General features: G+C 39.0%; 1 protein-coding gene across 1 annotated transcript in view; it reads right to left on the reverse strand.

Annotated features, from left to right (window-relative positions):
- The window catches only part of SLC16A10 (solute carrier family 16 member 10), a 67,248-nt gene that overhangs the window by 20,192 nt on the left and 25,443 nt on the right, over positions 1-21,613 (reverse strand). Inside the window, exons 2-3 of the mRNA XM_027454698.3 lie at positions 12,271-12,415; positions 8,598-9,036 (exon numbers count right to left, since the gene is read on the reverse strand). Of these exons, the coding sequence (XP_027310499.3) occupies positions 8,598-9,036; positions 12,271-12,415 (584 nt within the window). The remainder of the gene's footprint in view (positions 1-8,597; positions 9,037-12,270; positions 12,416-21,613) is intronic.

The following is a 21,613-nucleotide window of genomic DNA, read 5'->3' on the forward strand; positions in this document are numbered from 1 at the left end:
TAGGTGGAAAATAGCCGTCTTTCTGAATGGGCAGAATAGAGAGACTGTATAGTCCCGAATAAATAAGGCCTTTCACAAACCGAATACACACAAGCGAATACAGTTTTCAAAATACATAGCAAGAACTTTGAGTAAGTTCCTAGGAAAACTGAGTACAGAGGATCTCATGAGAGCCTGGCTTTTTGCTCCTGAGTTGCTTGCACAGGAAGATGGTTTGTACTGGCAAGTGTTCCACGAGGCAAAGGTTCAAGCATGCATGGGGACTAGATTGAATTCGCACAGCAGAAACAGATCGCTTACTAGCATGAACAAGGCAAATCACTGCTACACAGCTGAGAAAGAGGTAGAGACAAGAAGTCAAAGTAGTTGGCTGGTAAAGAATAGGGCTGACGGACAGATCATGTTGGTGCAATTTAAGAAGGTAGTCCAATTGGGGAAAAAAAAAAAAAAAAAAAAAAAAAAGTTGAATCACAGGAAAGCAAGGATCTTGCCCTCAGGGAGGAAAAAAAAAAAAAGAAAAAAATCAAATCTGCTTAGCAACAAAAATCTGCATCATCTATGATCCATATCAGCAAGCTCCCCTCTTCACTATGTTCTTTCTAAAGTGGAAAAAAAAAAAAAAAAGACTTTTCTTTACTACAGAGCCAGAACTAAATGGATGTCGTAGCAGAAGATGGAAACTATAGAGCAGAAGACAGCACTATCTTTTTGCAGACAGACTACATACGTGGGTGTAGCAGCTAGATCCAGCAACTTCAAAGTAACAAACTGAGAAGATCTGGAGACAGACTAAGCCACACAGCGCAGATAACTAAGCCTACTGGAGCTGTCTGATTTTGTGATGCATCCTGGAAGGTGAATGAGTTTGTTTGTATGCATAAACAAGTTCTTATGACTAACAAAGTACTTCACAGAGACTCCAACCATCCCCATACCCCTCTACATAATAAAAAAAAGCAGCCCTCATTAGGATGGTGAAGATTTTGCACTCAGATTAGCTTCCTCCTGAGAAGCAGACTGCCTAAATCATTTCATTTGTTGTTGTTTTTCTATGACAGCAAAAATAAAAAACCATTTTGAGTGTAGGTGCCAGTCATCTGCTCTGATGAGGTACTACTGAAACAACTTAATTGCTTTAAAGCAGTGAATTCCCTACACAGGGGGAAGGACTATGACCTTTCTCTCTGATCATAAAAAACACAATTTCAGTATTGCCCATAACAATCTTTAAGCCCAGAGATTATCTCCGAGAATGGATTCTTACATTCTCAAAACAGTTCACACTTTGTGCACGCTGTATCCGTCACTAAAACCAGTGAGCTTCTTCCCCCCGTGCACTGCTCACCAGCGCTTCTGCCCTGCGTGTCAGCAGAAAGTCCCTCGCAGAGGGGCTTTTTCCTGCTGACATTTCCTCTCTTCCAGGAGATTTCCTACTGTCGAAGGTATCGGAAGGACGGCTGAAGCAGCACGGGAAAAGGAAAGAGAAGAGATGACTAGGCACACCGGGTGGGCAATGCTGACTCAAAGCCTCCAACTGGGCCAAGGGCCTGCGCAGGATAACACGGCCAGTCACTTAATCCCTGTCACAGCTGCCTGTGGCTGAGCAGAGCAGGGGTGACTGGCCTGGGAGGAATGCATAACATAACTGGCTCTTCTTCCCAGCTGTTCCCAAGCTCTATAAAAAGAGAAGAAGGCTGAACCGACGATCTTCACGCAGCATACGCATCGAACCTCTCAACTTTTCCAAGCCCCGTGTTCCTGGTTTATGTACGGAAAAGCACAGCAACACAGAGGACATACATATATATACTGTGGGATATTTTTATTCCACGGTGAGAAGCAGGGTCTCTCTTTCTACAGTGATCACAGCTCCACAAGCTGGTGCCCGCTGCTGGCAGCCTGGCCTGTTTAGACACTAATCCTTCACCACATCGTTGCAGTTTCCCCAAGAATCTGAACAGCAGTTTACCAGCAGAGGCAGCCAAGCACATTTTGAAACAGCGCAAAATGCCAGCAGAACCCAGGTCTGTACCTAATGGCAGCGCTGGGGCTGCTGTATCTTTTTGAGAACACTTTTCATCAGGCCAGCTGCTTTGAAGCCTCTTTAATTCTTAATTTGTGAGGCATTTTTTCTTACAATACAGTTGATGAAAATCTTAGAGCAAAGTCCAAGGAGATGCTTTGTTTCTCAGTGGCAGTTTCTAGAACCTGAGGCAACATCCACCTGCTTATTCCAGGAGCTGTGGCTGCGCTCTCGCTTCCCTGCTCTTTGAAGGTCCAGCTCAACCTATTCCTGCTTTGTGCAGATTCATAAAAGCAAAGAAACACTGAATCTGTGGCATCTATGTATGGAAGGGCATAAATCCATTATTTAAATCCGGATCCCAAAACAGATTTTTCCAAAGAATTTGTTGGAAAAAACAGCCAGGAACACACCACATCCAAGACCTTCAATCCGAAGCACACAGACACAGAACACATGCATTCCATAACCAAAAATCTCTACATACACAAGTATGCACCTATGGAACATGAATGTGGATAAACATCAGAAGAAAAAGTCAGATTTACACAGCAAATAAAGAAATAGGAAGTAAAGTGGGGTGAGAAATACTGGGCTGTTTCCTGAGCTATGAAACTAAAGTCAGTGTTTCACTCTTATGTTAACTTTCACATTGCATATCAGTTATAGCCATTACAAGTCATAGCTTTGAATCCACATGTATAATCTTATTTAAACAATAAGCTTCATTTTCAAATAAATCTGGCCATGCCTGAGGAGTACCTATTTTCTTTATCAATAAAAGGTTCGGATTTAGAAACAATCGCTATCAATATGCATTTTTATTATATTGCCTGCCATCCTTTTTTTTTTTTCTTATTGTTTTGGGGTTGTTTTGAGGTTTGTTTGTTGATGCTGTTTTGTCTTAAAAAAAAAAAAAAAAAAAAGTAATTTATATTTACACTATTTTAATTATTCAATTTTTCAATTCAGTTTTCCATCCTACATTTGAAATACAGGGTTGAAGGTGTCAAGCACTGTAAAAAAAATAACATGACCTATCATTGGCAACAAGACATATTCAATAAAAGCAACTGCTACACCAAACCACATCTTTATTTAAAACTGAATTGATGGAGGTGTTGTAAACATCCCAGGACAAATTACTACAGGACTGAAACATTGCACACACAGTGTTAAGATGATGTTCTCCAGCCCTATCAGTATTCCTCACATTGGCTGACTATTGCTATCAAAACACAACACAGTACTGGGCCACGTTTTATGAAATGTGTCATTACTGACAGTCCTAAACTCAAACTGAACCTACCTTAGAAGAGACTATTCAGTGACAACACCCATTTTAAGCAGTATTTATTTTCACCCTGCTAAATAAAGCACAAAAAAAGCAAGGGCATCCTTTTAAACTGCCTAGCATGCTATCACAGAATCACAGAATCACAGAATTTCTAGGTTGGAAGAGACCTCAAGATCATCGAGTCCAACCTCTCACCTAACACTAACAGTCCCCACTAAACCATATCCCTAAGCTCTACATCTAAACGTCTTTTGAAGACTTCCAGGGATGGTGACTCCACCACCTCCCTGGGCAGCCCGTTCCAGTGCCTCACAACCCTTTCAGTAAAGAAATTCTTTCTAACATCTAACCTAAAACTCCCCTGGCGTAACTTTAGCCCATTCCCCCTCGTCCTGTCACCAGGCACATGGGAGAACAGGCCAACCCCCACCTCTCTACAGCCTCCTTTAATGTACTTATACAGAGCAATAAGGTCACCCCTGAGCCTCCTCTTCTCTAGGCTGAACAAGCCCAGCTCCTTCAGCCGCTCCTCATAGGACTTGCTCTCCAGGCCCCTCACCAGCTTCGTCGCCCTTCTTTGGACCCGCTCAAGCACCTCGATGTCCTTCTTGTAGCGAGGGGCCCAAAACTGAACACAGTACTCGAGGTGCGGCCTCACCAGAGCCGAGTACAGGGGGACGATCACCTCCCTAGCCCTGCTGGTCACAGTGTTTCTGATACAAGCCAGGATGCCGTTGGCCTTCTTGGCCACCTGAGCACACTGCTGGCTCATATTCAGCTGACTGTCCACCATCACTCCCAGGTCCTTCTCTGCCTGGCAGCTCTCCAACCATTCCTCTCCCAGCCTGTAGTTCTGCTTGGGGTTATTGCGCCCCAGGTGCAGGACCCGGCACTTGGCCTTGTTGAACTTCATACAGTTGACCTCAGCCCATCGGTGCAGCCTATCCAGATCCTCCTGCAGAGCCTTCCTACCCTCGAGCAGATCGACACACGCACCTAGCTTGGTGTCATGTCACATTTTAAACAGAGTTGAAATAACAAGTTCCTAAGAATTAACAATGTATGATAAGGAGATACTTAAAATTGAGAGGAGTGTTGGCCATTTGCTTTAGTAATCCCATGAACTATTAACTTCTTATTCAACAATCTGAATCACTGATTATCACTGTATATAATAAAACTGAGTCAAAACCTATGTATACTAACTCTCCTAGCCCAGTTCACCAAAATTGTATGGAATGGAACACACACTAGCAGAATTTGACATCAAGCAAGTTGGGCTAAATAAAAGTTCTCCTTTTTTGATTCTCACCTTGAAAAGACAAAAGGAATATGACATATATTTCAAATATAGCAGATGGCTGCAAATCAGGCACTGGTAACTCACGCCAGCTAGCACACCATATAACTTGCTCATTTGTTTAATTTTGGTTACAGCCTAGTTCATGGGAGGTTCTTTTATCTTGTTTTAACAGACTTTTGCTCAATCTAGCAAAAATGGAGAGGCTGGATAAAATTGTGAAGGCATGGCTCTTATTCCAAAACCCAAAATAAACTTATATATCTTTCTTACCTCCTCCTTCCCAATATGCTTCAGGAAACACGAAACAGAAATCCGTTCTGGCCTCAGAAGCAGACAGAGCCAGATATTATATTACTGACCAGCTGCTGTGCCAAGCCAGCAGGCAGCAGCTGATGTGCTGTGCCTGTAGCACACCGTGCCTGCAGCACACTGTGCCTGCAACCTTCAGCTCTGCTAGGCTCGACTGGTGGCACACAACTGGTAGGCACGTGGAGCATGTGCCCGCTTCACGGGTGGTGTTTGGAGATCCATGGAAACAAAGCGAAATCCTGATAAAAGGTAGTAGTACACAGGTAAAGAAGATGGCTGGGCATAATTTTCAAGTTGGACAGGCCCAAGGCAGGCCTTAGCAGCAGAGGAAACTCTTACTTTCAGGAGAATAATTTACAACTCCATCCCTAAATCTTTCCTGGAGCATCACATGTAGATTTGTTTTCACTGGGCACTTGCAACCAGCAGCAGTCTAGCAGCCTGACTATTGCCGACCATCCCCAACAGCAGAAAGATTTCAAGAGTTTTAGCATAATGAAAGCTGTCAGTTGTCCAAGCATGAAATCCCTTTTCCAGTCTTGCATACAAGTTTAACAACACAGTAAACCATGGGACAGGATTAACTTTCATTTTCTAAAGCAGAGGAAAGTAATTCTTGGTTTGGAAGATGCACAAACAAAGGTCATTTTTCTTTTCTTTATAGCCTTCAATTTATCTGAACCTTTTGGAAGCACATAAAATCTGTTTTTTTGTTTTGTTTTGTTTTTTAATCAAAGCAGACAAAACTAGGTTCAAAAAAAAAAAAAAAAAATCCAGAGTTATCTACTGGAGTTTAAGTATTTGTGTTGAAGGGCAGAATTCATGCTGTTCCCTCACAGAGGCGTTCTCCAACACTTGCATATTCAGACTTTCAAATACAGATCCACGGAGACCTTCTAAAGTTTTAGGGAGTCCTCCAAGCATACAGTGGGACTTCATAGATCAGGTAGATGGAAAAGACCTTCAAGATCACCAAGTCCAACAAACCTAGATAACTCTACACATCATTGCCCACCAGCAAATAGCATTATAGTTCTTTACTTATTCATGTTTTCATAAAAATAAATTCATCTTTCAAGTGTCCAGTTATAAAAAATACCTTCCCTTTGAAATTATTATGCTAGCTACCATTTATATGAATGAAATGTGTAAATACAAGAACGAAAGCTAAGATGCTTCTTGTTTAGAAGGACTGTATTCAAAAACAGTGGGAGCTTACTATGCATTATTTAAGATTTTCCTCTGGTTTATAGGAGGAGTAGAGCAATTATACTGTAAAATTAGGTACTTAATAGAAAAATTAAAATTTGTGGGTTTCAGGGTTTGTTTTTTTTTTTCAGTAATAAGACTTAAAAGTAAGGAGTTCCTACAAGTTGGTAGAGCTTCCCCTCTCAAAAGGGACATAGAAACCAAACTGACTACCAAAGACTTAGTTAAAAAGTTAGGTTTCATTATTCCTCTGAATCGAAAAAAAAAAAAAAAGGCATTAAAAAGCATTTAAATCTCTTACTATAATTTGGAGGCAGTCTTTAAAATAATAGATTATAAACACTGTAGGACTATTTAAAAGTAGGATATCAACCACTGTATTACAAATAGCTTCCATCAAATTTTTTTAGGATCACAGAATATCCTGAGTTGGAAGGGACCCACAAGGATCACTGGAGTCCAACCCCTGGCTCCACACAGGGCCACCCAAAAACCAGCCCATGTGTCTGAGAGCGCTGTCCAAACTGCCTGGGCAGCCTGTCGTAAAGCAAGGAGCTCCATCTGAGCACCAGGCAGCACTTCTGTGCTGTGCAGGTGACAGAGCACAGGCACAGGTTGCCCAGAGAGGCTGTGGGGTCTCCTTCTTGGATGTCTTCAAAAGCCCCCTGGACACACCCTGGGCAAGCAGCTCTGGCTGTCCCTGCTTAAGCAGGGGTTGGAGCAGGTGGCCTCCAGAGGTCCCTTCCAAAGTGATTGTGTAATGCTTGCTCTACAGCACTTCCCCTTTATTCCTCTGAACACTGTTTTATTTCAGAACATCTCTACAGAATTTTTGAAAAAAAGCATGAGATCTAGAGTCATAGAGTCATTTAGGTTGGAAAGGACCTCTAAGGTCATCAAGTCCAGCCGTTAACCCAGCACTGCCAAGGCTACCACTCAACCATGTCCCTAAGCACCACATCTGCATGTCTTTTGAAGACCTCCAGGGATGGTGACTCAACTACTTCCTTAGGCAGCCTGTTCTAATGCCTCACAGCACTTTCAGTAAAGAAATCTGTCATAGTGAAGAAAGATGTCACCCTAGCCTCGTCATTGAATTAGACAATTTCCAAGGACTATTCACTGTTTTACAGAATAAGATCTACTCATCATTAAAAATTAAGTAACAAGAACCAGCCATGAATAAAAATCAGTTTATAACTGATCAAAAGCAAACCACTGCACACCCCTAGGTATTTTTTTTTCTAATGTTAGTATGCATGATCCAGAGTCAGTAACCTCACCAATGTGTTATTACCAGAATGCAGTAATGCCACCTACTATATTATACACAAACTGAAGGGCTTATAAAGAGTCAGAAGATTTTTGACAGAATTCAAGACATTTATTATCATGAATCTTACTGTAATGTCATGGATGAATAATAAATATTAATGTGATATCCCTGCTTTCATAATGTGTATTAAATCTACTAGACCATGCCCTTTATCAAATGCTCTTGAATGGGAGGATGAGAGATGATGTAAATAGCACAGCCCATTGCAGGTTTGGTGGTTTGTTTTCTTTCCCCTTTTAACTTCTTGGTTTGCAACACTTCAGTTTAGACAGCACCACCAGGGCTCAAACGTAATTCACCACTGTATAAATTCATCTTAACTACACTTCATATAATGCATCTCCCAGTTGCATCTAAATGTCTTAGATTAAAAGTGTACACGCCAAAAAAAGGTTCAGTACATGAATAAGAAATGGTTGATTGCCAGATTCCCCACCATCAGAAACTAATGCTGTAGCAGTTATTGTAAACAGTGATAAAAAAAAAAATGTTGAAATGGCAACTAGAAGCCCCAAGATAACAGGGCCAGAAATATGTGCTATAGTGATAAACCACAAAACTAAAGTCTGAGAGACAGATAAATCCTAATCTTTTGCATTTAACAAAAAAAGGAAAATAGCTGATAAAATATAGCCTAAAATGCAATTTTTAACAAACATATCATAATTTAATGGAACAAAAATTAGAAATCAGATATTTTTCCCTTTTCCTACTATTTACTCCTTCCTCTCATTATACCTCTAAAATGCACAAGTACCATTGGCAATGTTTGCAGCTCAGTGGCAAAAACAACAAGCAATCCTCCTTATCACCCTCTTCAGAATAGCACAGAATATTTTTCAAATGTCTCTTTTCATGGTTAAAGTATTTTACATCTTTCTTGCTATAGAACCTGAAGTTGAGAACAAGGAGCTAAAATTTTAACTGGCTTTGTCTACTGGTTTTGATTAGAGCCCTGGAATCTCCTTTAATCACAGACATCATCAGAATTAATTTCATGTTTCTCCCCAAAACATCTTTAACTTAAATGTTGATTCCTATCACTGATCTTTGTTCATAGCACAAAGGGAAATTACAGTACTTTTAAATACATCATATGCAGGAAAAGATCTGCACTTACCAAGTGGACATAAGGCACAAAGTAGCCAAAAAGTGCAGCTGGAATCCCAAAAGCCCAGATTCGGTAACTCATAACTTTGAAAACGGAGAAATTGAAAATCTTTTTCTCAGGAGGAAATCTGAACTTGCCCTTCTTTGCTACCTCCTTGTCTTTGGCGTTGGAAACGAGGGGTTTGTACGTAAAGCCAGCCAGGAACAGAATAAACATGAGGACGCACAGGACCCGTAAGGTGTTGAACAGGTCAACAGAATCAATCAAAACTCTCAAGAGGAAGGGCAGTGTCACAGTGAATAAGCTGCTGCCAGCAGTGACGATGCCATTCACTAGTCCAAGGCGTTTCTTGAAATAGTGCCCAAGAATGACCAAAGACGGCTGGTAGGCAAATGAGCAGCCGCAGGCAAATAAGACTCCATAGGTGAAATACAGAGGTTCAATGGTGCTGTATCAAAAGAAAAGAAAAAAAATAATGTTTCATTAAGCACTTATACTCACATTGAACTACCATATACAAGAGTTTTTCTAATGAATTGACAGATTTTCAGGAGTGAGTTAAGAGTTTGTGTACTTGTGGTTGAATTACACCGTGTAAACTTAATTAATCAACTCTTTTTTATAATGAACATTTCCTAGAACTTCATTGAACAGAATTAGTTAATTCAGTAGAATTATACCAAGTAGCAGGTATTTCAGTAGAATTATACCAAGTAGTCTGAATAAAATTTTAAAAATCATTGTCAAGATGAATGCGCCAAATATAACTTTAAACATATTACTGGTTTGTTTTTTTTTTTTTAATTATTATTTGTTAACGTTTCTTTTGTTTGCTTAAATATGATTATATTGCTTTGGCTTACACATTTCTTCCTTGTTCTAGCAGTTCAAACATAATATTTGGTCCTCCTCATGAACCGAGAAGAATTAAACATTTACATAGCTTATTATGAAAATACAACAGCAAAAGCAGTAAGCATTATTAGTAATAAAAAGATATTTTTTTTAAGTTTTAGTAATATAAACCATTATTAGGAAATTACAGAATTTTAGTTATTATGGTTTAAGACAAATATTCCCTTCTTTATTATATATTCTAAATTCTTTGTTTTGATTCAGATACTGGATATGCCAAGAAAGAAAAAAGAATTAACAATGAAGTATTTCAGATCATGTTAAGGAGGATCCCCATCACAAGTTTCTCCACCATCACCTACTATACAGCATGACTGAAGTTAATTAAGGCCATTGCATTATATCACAGACAGACATAAAAAGCTCGTTGTGCAAGAAATCTTAACAGTATGTAGTAACAGTGTTAGTATTAAATTAGTACTCTACTATTGATAATTCAAAGAAAACATTTTTACATTTTGATGAAAGGGCACCAATGTGCGAGAAGCATTATAACAACTTTCTAAAGAGAAATGTGATTTTTTTACTTTTTTAAAATATATATATATGTTTATAAATTAACCATAGGTTCTTTTTAATCTGCTAACACCCGCTTTTAAAGCAGCTGCAGAAAAACAGTTTATTTATTTATTAATAGTATGAATGCTTTATTTGGCGTGTTTCACCACAGAATGTTAGCTGCCAGCATCTCTGCATGTTCTGCAAGCTTCCCATGCAATTACAGAAATTCTTAGAAAACAGTATTTGATTAACCATCAACTATGGTGTTGTATGTAATTGTGAAAAGGACTACATGTGTAACATTATTGTTGCTTTCGAAACTAAACTATCAATTTATAAAACATTATATACGAGGTAGCCAAAAGAAACAGTGTAAGAGGGAAAGACTGATTACCTTAAGCAATGGAAAACATCCAAGAAAAATAAAATCAGAAGATATAAAATGAGAGGAGGAACATAATACAGTAAGGACAAATAACTTTTGCTTCCTTTCTGTAGATTCAAACAGTTTGCAGTATGATATACATCAAAAAAATATTTTTCTTGCACTGCAAATGCTCTTACATCTCAGCTTCCTAAGAGATACAATTTGTATCAAGTATGTATGTAACAAAAGCAGTAAATCATATTTAGATTTGCCTGCTGTATGAAATTTCATCACTTCTAGAGCACTTCTATATCTGAACTATACATCCTCAATTAACTGATAACATCAGCATAAATCATTTTATAGTGTGAGTAACACAATAAAACACTAAGAATGCACATTAACCTGTAATGTACTATAATAAGAACTCATCTCTCATCCAAAGCACAAGTGCTGCTCAAATTCTAAAACAAAATTCAAACAAGCTAAAAGTATTTTTTAAAACCAGTACAAAATAACTTCCTTTGGCATGCAGCTTCTGTAGTGTTGTTCCAGTGGATATCAGGGAAATGTATAAGGATGACAACCTCATCTTCAAAGGCAGGAAACAACTTTCCTTTTAATTTAGCATTAATGAGGCTCTGTTATTATTTATCAGTTACCACAATATTGTGTTATACAGGGAGAAATGACTTTTCCAATACATATTCTTTAGTTTTCACCTCAAATGTGGTGACAAGCCTCTTAAAACATATCACGGAGTAGGTGCTCTGTTTAGTTTGTTTGCTTTAAATAAAATGTATTTGCATTTGGATTAACTAAAAAAAAAGAGAGAGACACTTGCTCAAGTAGCAAGTAGTAGTTTACCTTTTCCCATAAATAGTATTTATTGTCAGAATAAATAAAAACACAAATCTCAGCACCTAAGCCAGGACCACTTGTCTTCTCTTTCAGTAAACTTGTGGGTATGTTTTCACGTTAGAGGACATAACCCAAGCTAGATGCATTGGCTCAGGCATGGTGCCATGCAGCATTGACATCCACCCATTCAGATAACAGAGAGCTCACATCTGTCTGGTTCAGAACACAGGCACAGAAAGCACATTCTCACAAGCCTGTTGGTATGGATATGTTTTCTTCTATGCAGAAAACTTTTCAGAATTTTGCTTTTCGTTCAAGCCTTGTATGCACTTAGCAGAGTCTCTGTTCTCTGCTAAGACTAAGAACTAGATGTAAATATAGTTTATTTTGCTATTTTCCTATCTTCACTAAACAGTTTCTGCTGATGACTAAAGTAAGTTTCCTGTTTCCTCATCTTCTACTGTGCATGTAAAACAAAGCAGTCACTCAAACTTTTTAGGATTTATTCTGCAAAATTTACAGAAAATAAAGTGTAATCTGGAGGGAAGAAAACCACTCGTCTACTGTTTAAGTATTTTTAGTCACAAAAGAAAGAACTGAGATTTCCTTAAAGACAGTAAACTCTAAGCATATATCATTGTACCAAGTTTGTCACTATCTTAGGGTTAGGCAACTGGAACAGTAAGAATAGAAGAAAACATTGATTTGACTGAGGATTAACACCTCCCTGGAGGTTACTGTGTAGTCTTGCCGTCGATAGACTCACACATAGTAGATCCTGTTAAATAGGATGTGCTGTTATGAGGTTAGATTATATTTTAAAAATAATTTTTGAAGTTAAAAGCTCCACTCGGGAGTTTCGACAAAAGGCATATAGTTAGAAAAACAGAAACAGATAGAACAAGGTTTCTAAGCTTCAGCTAGAAGATAATATAAAGTAGCACTGCTTATTTCTTCATATTCAGCTGATAGGACCAACATAACCTCTACATTGTAAAACTGATAAAATATACTTTGAATGTAAATAAATGCTTTTACCTTACAAAAGAACTTGAAAGGAGTCCAACAAACCCTACTGCAGCTCCAATAACAGCAACTTTTCGACAACCAAACAGGTCTGTGAATATGCTGACTATTGGAGAACAGAAGAAGACCATTCCCATAGAAAGAGAGCTCACCCATGCTGCAGAATAGAAAAAGACAGTGTTTTAGAAGACTGAGTAATTTAAGCTTTCAGCTACTATTTGTTTTAATTCAGAAACATATCATGATACCTAAAACTGTATATTTATATAGTTTTTAAAATACATTTACCTAACATGGTAAAAATTAAAAGCCTGAGCAATTTACACGATCAAATGATTTAGACTTCATCAGTTGAAGAAATACAATTAACTACACAAATTATTATTGCTTTTCTGTATTCTTTTTTTTTTTTCAACACAATTATTCCACCAGTGACTGAGCAAGTATTGAAGATGATGACTAGCCCATTAACGATAACTCCACGTTCATTCTGAAATATATAGTAATACATTTCACTTGATTTAAGTCTGTGCTTCAATGACTTTAAGCAGCTAGGTTTGCTGAAAAGTTTAACAAACTTTAATTGCATCGATCTAGATCCAGCTCCAGCTCTAAAAGTATTGTTTAAACCATAGTTGTTTGGTTATAAATAAATGAATCTTTAGATCATTAAGACTCAGTTCAGGTGAGTTCACTAAAGTTACAAAACACACTTTTGTGGCTGAATTTCGAGCATACCGACTCACGTGCTGCAATATCTTCAAGTAACTTAGGTGGAAGAGTATTTGATTAATTTTAAATTAAAAATCAACTTTCTGCTTCATTTTATATGGGCATACAGAACTGCATCATTTACCAGCTATCATGTAATCATTTTCCCAAATACACATTAGTGACGTTACACTCAGTGGTGCTCCCAGGTCATAAAGGTAACCCCCCATGCTGTTCTAACACAGTGTTTATAACAAGCATATAGAAGTGGGTAAACTTCCCCATCTATTTAGGGGAGGAAAAGTAGTGAAAAAAGCTTTTGATGCAAGATGCATTGGGAAAAAATATCTTAACTCCTTTCTGGAATAGGTTTAAATTTGTGTTGGGATTTTGTTTAGAGTATCTTTGCTAAAGAGAGTTAGAGAAGCAATTGTGATTCAGTGATAAGGGTAAATAAGGCTGCCTGAAATCAATAAGTATCCAAGAGACCTAAGGGACACTGTTTGGAAGCAGATATACCAATACCAAGATTTATAAGCTGCTGAAGTGCTGATGAGGCATATGCACCAATGAAGACCCCATTGTGCTATGCACTGAAAAAACACAGAGTAAAACAAACAAGCAAACAAAGAACCATTTCTTCAAAAGAGTTTACAATGTAAATGAAAGACAAAAGAGAACAGATGGCTAGAGACAAATAATGAGAGCACATGAAATAAAACCGTAATTTTAGTGCAAACAATGATCTCAATGAACTATGAACTGTTTGGGATAGTTTGTTTTTATGTGTGCGAGTGTGTTGGTGGTTGTTCTTTTTTGGGGGGTTGTTTTGTTTTTTGAGCATGTGATAAATATCGTGGAGTTTCAAGGAGCATTTTGTAGAGGCATTTTGTTGCCCAAAGCCCCATCCAGCTTGGCCTTGAACACCTCCAGGGATGGGGCACCCACAGCTTCTCTGGGCAGCCTGTGCTGGTGGGGCATGCCTGCCTCTGCCATCCAAGGCCAAGAGAACAGGCAGCTGGAGCTTGGGAAGTGGGCATGGCAAGGCTCACTGTCATCAGATCAGCAGTGGTCAAAGAAATGTCTGAAGCTCCTTTCTGCCTGCCTATGAGAGGCCTCATTCCCTGCGACAAACCAGCTGAAGAAGGTGGGCAACTGGAAGAGTTCAAGTAGCCCGCATAAAGTCGCAGCCCAAGTTACTTCAGAGCCCCGTGTAAGCGTGCAGCAGTCCTATTTCCCAGTTAGCACAGGCTGTGTGGTTTGTGTAGCATTCTCCTTGGCTTAATCAAATATTTTATAGTACTTCTTAATGGCTTACAGAGCTAATAAAATTAGAATATAAAAGCCTGCAGTGAAAACATTCAGCTCAAATGACATTCAATTAGCAACATGCTGACTTTGTCTTTTCATGTTTCCTAATGAAAGAAACATGCCTTTATCACTTGATTTCCTCCTTATTACTGCAATGACAGGCTGGCCTACAACAGAAGGGGGGTTGCACAGATTTCCCACATAGCGTGCGGTAGAAAGGAAGGACGACGACCTTATTATGAATGCACTGTTTTTACATGGCAAGGTTTTGGTAGCCAGGAGGCTGCAGGGAAAGTTAATTCCATCCCTGCCAGACCCAGCACAACCTCCATAGCAGGTCCCTTTTTGGAGCTGGCTCTGCTCTGACCTGGGGCAGCTGCTGGGCTCTGCTCACAGAGGCCACCCCTACAGCCCCCTGCACCCAAGCCCTTGCCACGTAACCCGACACACTGATGCATTTCACAACAGCACCACGATTGAATCCAGAAGCAGGAGTCCAAGCTTTACCACTTACCCACCTACAGGAAACTGCAGCCCTCTCATGAACAACTAACTAAAATAAATAAATAAATAAATAAACTAAGATATCATAAGCAGAAGAGCACGTGTGAATAATTTATTTCCTTAAGGCAAGCAGGTCTTACTGCAGTATCTTGATTCTGTGAAGAAGTTGAAGGCCATATGTGATTTTCAATTTTTCTTTGCCCTAATAAGCTTTCAGGCATTCTTCCACTTCTTCCACTCAGTGTGAGAAAGGTACAAGTTGTAATTGTCTTCCGCATTTTAAAACATAAATTACAGTAACTGTCCCAAATAACTAATATGAAAAATTACAAATGCACAGCTTGCCAGGATTGCAAGAGTTCTCTAGAGCACTTATTACATACTAATTAAAACATTTTTCTTCCAGGCTATTGGCTGCTTTCCTGGCCACATGCTGGCTTTATTCCAAAGCTGTTAGTTCAGATAGTAATACAACACCTAAGCGCTCCCTGTAACTGCATTAACATTCATACACAAAGCATGTTGATTGCCGCAGAAGAAAAGCTATTCTTACTTTAGGAGGACTTAAGCCCTCCTTTAGGCACTGGAACTTAAGAATTAACTCCTCAAACCATAAAACTGCAAAACAACCAGTTATTGAGCTTCCTTAGAAAACAAAACAGAAGTTAGTTCTTATGTTAAAATATCAGACCATTGATAGTGATATTGATATACCACGCCTATTGGTAGCAACTATATCAAAAAGTGTTTCTATGCCACTGAAAAAAATATATACTGTAACTAAAATTACATGAGATAAAAGTTACAGCTCCATGTCCTTTTCTTATCAGTTCACTACAAATATAAATTATGCAGCTGTAATCTGAGTGCATGCTCACACACTATTTGTGTTCAAAAGTCTACAGCTATAGTATATACACATACAGCTATATACGCATACTCCACAAATATGCTGCCATTTTACTTTTTTTTTGTTTTAAGTTTTTATGTTGTTCTTGTTGTTTGTTTGCTTTTTGTTTATTTTATTTTTATTTTTTTTTTAAGTAAAAGCAAAAGGTTTTTTTGGTTTTGTTACGGTTTATTAATTTAAATGGCATGTCTTGCTTTAGCAATAAATGTAAGTAGCCAATATCTGACTGTTCCCAAAATCACCCCCATTGCCACAGCTGGATTACACAATACACACTGATGTCCCAAACTACATATCAATCTGTCAGAAGTTTTAGTTCACTCTCTAGACACAAACATTAAGACTTAGAAGACAACAGAAACAGCATTAGTACCGTATCGTGTTGGAATGCTTAAACCATGCATAAACATAAATAAAGGCTACCCCTCCGTAACATTCCTCTTTACACCAAAAGTTTTCTGTGCCTTACACTAAGCCTTATCAGTCTTATCCTCACAAATGTCTTTCAAGTGGTTGGCTTAATACACTAATAACACCGTTCATGCCCTAATGAACTTCAAGATTTTTTCTAAATATTTTCCCCCAAGAATTTTCTCGTTGAGACAGGGAACAAAAAGCTATTGTCTGGAAGAGAAGTGATGGGCGCAAATGAAGAGAAGAATATTTAAACTGAGGATTCAAAAGCAACTCTGAAACGTTTTGTTTCCCCACATTAAAAAAAAATCAGACGTGTTTGTGTAGCTCATGCAGCAAACCAAGACAGCAGTATAATTACCCCACACAGGATAGCTGGGAGAACAATGTACTTGGCATTACACGCGCTAAGACGGAAGCACAGACCTTCGAAAGCGAGAGCGAGCTTTCTAGGCTTAATATCACAGATATTTGTGCAGATTGCCATGCACTAAGACCCACAGCTACACTGTTCTGAAATATCTGCAGAACAGCCTGGCCAACCATCCCCTACAATGCTGCTCGCTGTCAGGTGTGCTTCCTAAAAAGCCCACCTCCCACTGTCCCCTTAGGTAACCAGCACAGTATCTCGGGCTGTACGACACCGACGGTTGTCAGTACAGCCTGTAACGATGCTGGATAATGTAAAGTTCTCGTTTTAACTCAAAATGAGCAGAAAGCACAGAACCAGGGACAAACTGCTTCAGACTCCAGAACTACATGTAAAACCAGGTCAGTCTCTAGATTTATGAGATGGAAATAAACACTTCTCTCACATACTAAAGGAAATATGTGAGATTCTTATTGTTTCAAGTACCCTAGAAAGTAGATTTCTAAGAAAAAATGTTTTTAAGTGAATGCGTAAAATAAGCAATATAGGACAAGCTATATGGGCAGCACACATTTAACAACTTTCACTGTCACACAGTGAAAAGGTTTGCATGGAAAAAAGTAATGTATTACAATGAAATTATAATACAGAGTTAACGTAACTGCTTAACTAATGGCACTTAGTAACTTCTGAATACACAGCTTTAATACTACTTAGGAGTGTCTTCCTTGTATTTTTATAAAAATACTTGAAGAAAATGGAAAGACAATATTTACAACAGAAGTATGAAGGTTTTTACATTAAGTGATTAGCTGTGATTTATGCAAGAACGGGGACTCTCCCAGCCTCAAACCATTCACAGACGAAGACTTCTTGAGCCAGTTTTGTTTTCTGTTTTGAAAATTTTTTTTTTTTTTTCCCTCAGTGCATTCAGTGGCATTCAAGTGAGACTTCTCTTACGAGAACTTCTATTTCTATCCTATCCCAGAACACTTGTACACTTTCAGCACCCACATCATCTTACAGAAAACTACTCCATAACTCAGTCTTCAGCTCTCATTAATAATTCCTTGCCCGCATAATCAAATTTACATGGTATTTATTTTAAGAATGAAGTAACTGCAATACAGTCTAGATCAGACTAGTTTAGCCTAGCATCCTGTTTCTGATCACCACAAAGTACATAGACAAAGAACACGTAAAACAGGGCTAGCATACTGTAATACCTTTTCCTTTGCTGTGTCCTCCCAACAGCAATAAGCAGCTTAGAAACCTCACAGAATCACGGAATCATTAGGGTTGGAAAAGCCCTCCAAGATCATCTGGTCCAACCATTCCCCTACCACCAACGTCACCCACAAACCATGTCGCCAAGCACCACACATCCAACCTTTACCCAAACACCCCCAGGGACGGTGACTCCACCACCTCCCTGGGCAACCCGTCCCAGTGCCTGACTGCTCTTTCTGAGCAGAAATGCCTCCTCATTGCCAACCTGAACCTTCCCTGGTGCAACTTGAGGCCATTCCCTCTAGTCCTATCACTAGTTACCTGTGAGAAGAGGCCGACCCCCAGCTCCCCACACCTTGCTTTCAGGTAGCTGCAGAGAGCAGTAAGGTCTGCCCTGAGCCTCCTCTTCTCCAGACTAAACACCCCCAGCTCCCTCAGCTGCTCCTCACAGGCCTTGTGCTCCAGGCCCTTCACCAGCTTCGTTGCCCTTCTCTGGACATGCTCCAGGGCCTCGATGTCCTTCTTGCAGTGAGGGACCCAAATCCAAACACAGTACTTGAGGTGCGGCCTCACCAGAGCAGAATACAAGGGTTTTCCAAAGCAGAAGGCTGCATCTAAACATTCTTCAAGAACATTTTGCTCTACCGATAGTGCTTTGGCTCCACTGTGTTTTACTGCAATCAATTACAGAACACGCTCAGGCACCAATTCTGGAGGAATACTGTTTTAAATCCTTGCTTCTTGAAAAAAAAAAAAAAAAATAGGTGCTGAAGATCATGTTAATAAGCCTCAGCAGTTCCTCAAGAAAAAATAAAAATAAAAAATCTTAGGTTAGAAATGTTAGGTCAGCCACCAATTCCTTGTATGTGGAACTTAGGAAAATGTAAAGACTCTTTCAAGTAAGAAAAAAAAAAAGGGCAAAGGTGAAAGATCAGGATACCTTCCCTCCCCTCATCCCCCTCAGGAAATGGGAAGGAGTAGATGGCATCCTTGAATTTTAAGCCAAAGAGATCCTTACAGGCAGATCTCTAGAAACTATTATTAGCATTACAGATGTAAGCTTCATTATTATAAAACTACCAATCTCCCTCCTACTGATGCAGTTTTTCCATCAGAATTGTTTTCTTCCTATTGCACGTACCCAGAAGCACGGGGTTACCCTCTGCCTAAGGCACTCCAGAGGCATCCTCTTTTCCCCATTAACTAATTAATTAATTATTTTTTTCCTCCAGGGAAAAGCTAGTAATTTGTAAAAGGTGGAACTGTTCAAGAGCTGTTAGCTAGTAACAGTCCCACAAAACCATCAGAATATCCTCGCATGCCCACGGAGCCCCTGTAGATCAGCCCCCCAGAAGTTGCCAGCCCTATTTTTAACCAGCCTGTCGCTAGCCAAAGATGTCAAATGACTTGCGCCACATTCCCTGCTGACACGAGCTCACGAAAACTGTCTGACAGCTCAGGAGCTTCTCGTGAATTCTGATGAATTTAGAGCACCCTCATGTTCCTATCACTGGGGGCACAGTGGAGAGAACAACTGAATTTCCACTCAGTTATTCCCATTACTGAGCAGCCCCTAGATCACAGAACGTATGCCAGTAGATATATGACAGGGGAATTTGAAATCATGTAGTATGGTGACACATACATATATATATCCATACACATATGTGACATCTAGAATCCCCACTGTCATAAAGCGAGTGCACTGCTTGCTCTACTCAAAAAGACTGCTGGTCCCACTTAGAGCAAGTATGTGTTTAAGGTCTAAAAATAAATTTATGACATAATGCTGCCACAGGAAGCTTCCTATACTCTGAACTCAGGTTACATTGCAGATATCTGAGGTAGGCTCTCCCTTAAAGCAACGCTATCCAAAATATGAGCCCTGATTTAAAGGAAAATTTTAATATATTCAGGGCAAAGAAATTTTAGTGCAAGGAAATAGCTTCGGTGTCCTCAAAATAAGTTATCTTGAACAGTCTTTAAGAATCAGAGTGATCTATAAATCTGATCAGATTTCCACAACACAAAGAGATCATGGCTAATACATAAACACTGATGAACCAGGCACGAGTTGAAACACCTGAGAGGAATACAACGCATTGTTTTTTCCCTGATCCTCCTTTCTCTTGTCCTTTGTGAGCCAGTCAGTTATTAAATAACCTTATTACTGAAAGATGTTGGGAACTACAATGAATCAGAAACCAAGAACTATATGTGACCCACTGGATCCCAATAAAGAGATCTCTGTTTCCATAACCAAGCTGTATGCTATCACAGCATTAAGTCACGAACAGACCACAAAAATCAGTTTAATCTGAATGAAAAGACTGAACTCAGCAGACTACAAATAGCCGTAAGGTTTAGTATGTTTATGCACAGCATCTCTTCAGCACGCCCTGTGACTGCCCAAAATGCTACTTCAGATTTCAACATGCCGTTTTGATCTTCGTGCAACAGGGTGGAAAGAAGCATAAGCTTGCCTGTAGGTTGTGAAAGTAGCAGAATAAGTTTATATAATATGAGTAAGAAACTATATATTACAAACATTATATGAAAATCAGAACATAGACTGATTTCTTCTAAGGCTTTATACGCTGTGTGTTCTCTTGACATCATGTGTGGAAAAACTTTAAAGACCACCAAGTGCCAAAAGGGATTTGTGTATATCATCAACACAGTGATCTTCCCCAAGCTTGCCATTTACAAAAGCAGGACTAGACTAGTTTCACCCTCTGGCTTCAGAAGTAATGACAAGATTAGAATTTCTACTGAGATCAAGTCAGATAAGACTGCGAGCATAAGCTGCAGGAAAAGAGAAAGAAATCAGAAAAATGGGTGAAATCAGAAAAAAATACAGTGATGGAACAGGTAGATGCAGTGACAGTGGATAACTGACAGCTTAACAATTTCATTTATTCTTGCTAAAATAACACAGGCTTAGGCAGTTTTGAGGTTGTTTTGTTTTTTGCTTTTTTTTTTTTGCTTGTTGCTCCCCACCCTTATCGCATAAACAAATCAGATAGTCCTGCTGAATCCAAAGCAAACATCATAGGAAACTAAACATGGTGTTTTCTTCAAGCTATATGATACCAAATAAGACTCTAAAATGGTTAAAGAAAGATGTCCTTACAGCCAAACAACTTTTACTGCTAGAACTTCAGAGCTTCTATAAAACTGGCGACGTTAAAGTAAAATAAAGAAATATTTAAGTTAATAAGAACTGATAAGACAGAAGCTCAAAAATAAAAAATGCACTGTTAGTCAAATTCTGCTAGTAGAGATTACAAACAAAAGCCTTCAGGAACCTTTTAAAAAAGGCTGAAGTCAATCATTAACAGAAAAACGTACGCGTTCGGATTTCATGGCAAACTGAGCTTGACCTTTGACACTTAATGAAGTCTGAAAATGCTGTGGTAGGAAGAATAAACAAGGAACAGATCGATAAGAAATGGCTGTAATCACTTGTTTTTCCTTTCAGAAGTCATACAAGAATGTTTTCTGCTGACTGAGACAATTTTTAAAGCACAACATAATCATATTTTTAATTAATGACTTGAAAAATTGGAGTTCCGTTTGAGATTCCCAGGCATGCTTTCATCTTTCCTTCCCTCTCTCCCCCACCCCAAATTAGCACTGTTTTTTGTTTTTTGTTTTTCTTTCTCTAAATACCAACCAGATTAACACTAAGAATCACGTTCTGTTTTGATTTCGGATCAATAACACTCTGCATAACAAAGTGTTAGCTCCTCAATTCAAAGATGACAGCCCGATTTGCCAGAAGGGTTTAATGCTAGGTCCTGTCACAACCAAGTTGCACACATATATCCAGAACATATCTGCAACCAAACATGTCAGGCAATGCTCTTGTGTTTTAGAGTTGCACTGTGGATTATGTAACAAGA

Source organism: Anas platyrhynchos, chromosome 3 (assembly GCF_047663525.1).
Source record: "Anas platyrhynchos isolate ZD024472 breed Pekin duck chromosome 3, IASCAAS_PekinDuck_T2T, whole genome shotgun sequence".
In the NCBI taxonomy this organism is placed as follows: Eukaryota; Metazoa; Chordata; class Aves; order Anseriformes; family Anatidae; genus Anas; species Anas platyrhynchos.